Source organism: Leishmania braziliensis, contig 3 (genome assembly GCF_000002845.2).
Source record: "Leishmania braziliensis MHOM/BR/75/M2904 WGS CADA00000000 data, contig 3, whole genome shotgun sequence".
Taxonomy (NCBI): Eukaryota; Euglenozoa; class Kinetoplastea; order Trypanosomatida; family Trypanosomatidae; genus Leishmania; species Leishmania braziliensis.
Genome location: NW_004057994.1, coordinates 1 through 4702, shown reverse-complemented (window position 1 = coordinate 4702; position 4702 = coordinate 1). Strand labels below are relative to the sequence as shown.

Sequence of the window (4702 nt, the reverse complement as noted above, 5' to 3'; positions counted from 1 at the left end):
TAGCGACACGACGGCACCACCGTCCTGCCGTTCCGTTTCACGCTAGCAGAGGCCCTCGTCAGCCACAGCGGGAGCCGCTCAGCTTGCGTCACGATCAGGGGAGGCTGATAAGAAGCAGCCACACCGCGAGGCCTGCCATGGCAGCGAGCACTATCCCCAGCAGCGCACAGCCGTCACAGTGGCCAATGCAGTCATCCTTTCACTCCACCATCACACCGCCGCTGTGTCGGCAGCGTCTCCCTCGAAGTCTATGACTCCCTTGATGTTGGCCTGGCACACCTCCACGTACAGCGGGCACATAATGTAGCTGCCTTCCACGAAGGCGGTGCTGGTCGTGGCCAGCTCCAGCCTCTGGCCCGGCGTGCATGCGACGTAGCCGCTGCTGCCGTACACCTGGACGCTGTATGTGTGGTGGGCTCTGTCGCACTTCACGTTGGCGCACAAGCCATTGTACGGCCCAGGGGGACCAGTGCTGTGCTTCGGTCTGAAGACGCCATCCAAGCAGCGCGCCGCGTCGGAGAAGACGTTGAACTCCTTTAAAGAAGGCGATGCCATCGATGGGTCCTGATTGCAAGCAGCAGTGCTGTAGCCCACAATAACCGGGCAGTAGTCCATGAACGACGAGCGCCCGCCGACAGACGTTTTGGTGAAGTACTGGAAGTACGTCGGCAGCGGGTTGTCATACGTGGCTATGCTGCACGTCCCGATTTTAAGGCGGTCGCTGGGGCACCGATACCGCCTCTCCGTGGTGTTGCAGAACATCTCCGGCCACTGCGTGATGTTCCTCTCCATGCACTTCTTGGTGAGGAAGTCGCAGGTGGCGAGATAGGCCCACGGCATCACCTCGGCCATGCTGAAGTCCGCCTGGTAGAAGCCGAGGTCCTGGAAGATGGCCATGGTCAGGGCGGTGTAGTACCCAGCACCCATGTCAGGAGCCATGAGCTCGTCCTGCGCGTTGCGCCCCTTAAGATGTGAGCCAGCAGAGTCGGAGCCGCCCTGGTCCTCCAGCTCCAGATACTCCAAGGTGGCGCAGCCGTACTGCTCGCGCGCCTTGGCCACCACCGTGGGGCTGTTGACCACAGGAACATAGTAGTCCCTCCCGCGCAAGTCCTTCACGTCATCAATGAGTTCCAGGTCCTCGAAAATCGTGAGGTCGAAGCCGAGGGCGTGTGCCACCTCGTGCGCCACGGTGCGCACCATAATTTGGTCATATGCTGACCCAATGGTCGCCGCCGGGATGTTCATGACACCCACGGCAGGTCGGCCGTCAGGGAACGCCTCGCACATTACAGCCCACGCTATCACACCCGGCTCGCTGGGCACCGAGGCGACGTACAGCACGAAGTCGATGTTGCTGAAGCCTACCGTGACGTGTTCCTCCGGCACCTTGAACTCGCCGCACACGTCGCCCTCCATGCCGGTCACCTTCCAGGTACCCTGCACCTGCTTCACCTTCAGCCGCTCTACGTGCAGCTGCAGCGCCAGTGGTAAGAGGATGTTGATCAGAGTGTGGCGCTTCACGTCCGTGAGGATGTCTTTGGCTTCGCAGATGTCGATGGCACCGTGATGGTTGTCAATAAGCTGCCCGACGTAGGAGCAGTAGTAGTCGGGGTCTATGAGGTCTGCGTAAGAGACGTAGATCCGCATAGCACCCCAGTCCGCGGAGTGCGCGACACTCGGCGACGTGCTGTCGGCCTGCGCCCAGTCGACGGTGTGAGCGCTGCTGATGGGGTCGGCGAACACGTAGGGCAGACCGAGGGCCGAGACGCTGCCGGGAGGCCTGTGCTGCTGCGCCACCGACTGCAGCACGCGGGCCTGCAGCTTGTCGTGGATGCAGTGATGGCCGGCGGCCTGCGCCCACACGGCGGCGGCACCGACGGCCATGACGAGGCCCGCTGCGGCGAGCCGCATCAGGCGTGCGGCGACGCTGCGGCGCCGGTGCGTGCTGCTGCGGTCGCGGGACATGCTGGCAGTGCCGCGGGTGCGTGCCAGGGGGCCAGTGACGCCGGCCAACACGTGGGCGGGTGGGAGAGTAGAAGGGGGTGTGAGGATGAAGGCTTGTGTGCGGCGGATTGTGTGTGCATGAGGGTGGGCGGGGGTGGGGATCGAGACGGAATGTGCCAGTGAGTCTGGAGAGGAGGAAGGGGGCAAGGGAGGTGGTAAGGAGGGTGGAAGGCGGAGAAAGAGTGAGGGGCGGAGGGCCCTGGAGGGAAGCGGGGGGGAGGTGCCCCGCACGCCGCGGCCCCACGCCCTCTGGCTGCCCTTTTCGGCCCCGAATAGGGCGCGTGTCGGAGGACGGCGAGTACCGTAGGCGAGAGCGCCCTGCTGACGCATGCTGGGCGGGGGAGAGGGTGACTCTCTGGGAGGTCGCGAGAAGGAAGCGCACGACTGCCGGCCATGGCGCAGAGGCGCGTGCTCGCCTTCCTCCCCTCTGGCTCACGTCCATTCCCCGTGTCGCGCTGCCGAGAGAGAGAGAGAGGGCGCACATCAGGCCGCCTGCGCCCGCCGCACGGCGTTTGCAGAGTCGAAAGCACAGAATACAGAAAGCAAAGGAAAACAAACACGCGCGGTGTGCTCGCCGTGGGACAGCGGGGTGTGTCGAGACCCACCCCATGACCTTGATGGTCGTCTGCGCCACTGCAGGGCGAATGGCCAGGAGCTCAAGGTGTCTACCAGCGGCACGCACACCCGCGCAGCAATAGGAAAAGAGAAGCAACGGAAAGGGAGGGGGTGGTGGGGGCTGCGAGAGAGGGAGAGAGCCCCCAACACACGCATCCATCAGACTCTGAATTCGCAATGGCGACGCCGTCACCGAGAGGCGACGAGCGAGGGAGAAGCAAAGCAGCCAAAGGCCATTCCGACGTGCGTGGGCTGCGATGGCCGTCGGCACAGGGGCGCACTACAGCGGCACCGCGCACCCAGTCGTCCTGCTCGTTCCGTTTCACGCTGGCAGAGGCCCTCGTCAGCCACAGCGGGAGCCGCTCAGCTTCCGTCACGATCAGGAAAGGCTGATAACAAGCAGCCCCACCACGAGGCCTGCCATGGCAGCGAGCACTATCCCCAGCAGCACAGCCGTCACAGTGGCCAATACATACATCCTTTCACTCCACTGTCGCATCGCCGCTGTGTCGGCAGCGTCTCCCTCGAAGTCTATGAGCCCCTTGATGTTGGCCTGGCACACCTCCACGTACAGCGGGCACATAATGTAGCTGCCATTCACGAAGGCGGCGCTCAAGGTGGCCAGGTCTACCCTCTCGCCCGGCGTGCATGCGACGTAGCCGCTGCTGCCGCGCACCTGGACGCTGTACGTGCGCGCCGCCGTGTCGCACATCACGTTGGCGCACAAGGCGTTGTTTGGCTCAGAGCGAGCATTACTGTTCCTCGGCTGAAAGACGCCATCCAAGCAGCGCGCCGCGTCGGAGAAGACGTTGAACTCCATTAAAGCAGGCGATGCCGTCGATGGGTCCTGATTGCAAGCACCATTGCTGTAGCCCACGATGAACGGGCAGTAGTCCAGGAATGCTGAGAACCCGCCGAGAAAGGCATTGGTGAAGTACTGGAAGTACGTCGGCATCGGGGTGCTATAGGTGCGTATACCGCACGTCCCCAGTTTCAGCCGGTCGGTGGGGCACCGATACCGCCTCTCCGTGGTGTTGCAGAACATCTCCGGCCACTGCGTGATGTTCCTCTCCATGCACTTATTCGTGATGAAGTCGCAGCTGGCGTTCCGGCCCCACGGCATCACCTCGGCCATGCTGAAGTCCGCCTTGTAGAAGCCGAGGTCCTCGAAGACGGCCATGGTCAGGGCGGTGTAGTACCCTGCAGCCGAGGCAGGCGCCATGAGCTCGTCCTTGGCGTTGCGCCCCTTAAGATGCGAGCCAGCAGAGCCGGAGCCGCCCTGGTCCTCCACCTCCAGATACTCCAAGGTGGCGCAGCCGTACTGCTCGCGCGCCTTGGCCACCACCGTGCTGCTGTTGATCACAGGAGCCGCAAAGGGCTTGCCGCGCAAATTCGTGACGTTCGTCACGATGCCGGCGTTCTCGAAAAACACGCTGCTGAAGCCGAGGGCGTGCGCCACCTCGTGCGTCACGGTGCGCGTGGTGCCCTGGTCGTAGCGCGACACAATGTTCGCCGCAGGGATGTTCATGACACCCACGGCTGGATGGTCGTCCGAGAACACCTGGCAGGTCGTGGCCCACGCCAGCACGCCCGGCTCGCTCGGCACCGAGGCGACGTACAGCACGAAGTCGGCGTTGCTGACGCCTACCGTGACGTGTGCCTTCGGCACCTTGAAGTCGCCGCAGATTGGGCCCGTCATGCCGGTCACCCTCCAGCTGCCCTGCACCTGCCTCACCGTCAGCCGCTCCACGTGCAGCTGCAGCGCCTGCGGGATGAGGTAGGTGACGAGGATGTCGCGCTTCTCCTCCGTGAGGATGTCCTCGGCGGTGCAGGTGACGAAGGCGCCAGCGTGGTTGCTCACACGCTGCCCGACGCGAGTGCAGTAGTAGTCGGGGTCCGTGAGGTCTGCGGTGGAGACGGCGATGCGCAGCGTGCCCCAGTCCGCGGCGCGCACGACACTCGGCGACGTGCTGTCGGCCAGCGCCCAGTCGACGGTGTGAGCGCTGCTGATGGTGCCGGCGGACACATAGGGCAGACCGAGGGCCGAGACGCTGACGGCAGGACTGCGCTGCTGCGCCACCCG

The 4702-nt window shown here is 64.2% G+C and overlaps 1 protein-coding gene and 1 pseudogene across 2 annotated transcripts; both read right to left on the bottom strand.

The window, feature by feature from the left end:
- Nucleotides 1-210: 210 nt before the first annotated feature.
- Nucleotides 211-2334, bottom strand: GP63-2 (GP63, leishmanolysin; the record flags this gene model as incomplete). Its single annotated transcript, XM_001562875.1, has 1 exon — nucleotides 211-2334. One exon carries the CDS (start codon nucleotides 2332-2334, stop codon nucleotides 211-213), a length of 2124 nt encoding a protein of 707 aa, XP_001562925.1.
- Nucleotides 2335-2962: 628 nt separating this feature from the next.
- GP63-2 lies at nucleotides 2963-4702 on the bottom strand (annotated as a pseudogene; the record flags this gene model as incomplete). The annotated part of the gene is made up of 1 exon: nucleotides 2963-4702. A coding segment is annotated over one exon (1740 nt), but the record flags the coding sequence as incomplete, so codon positions are not given.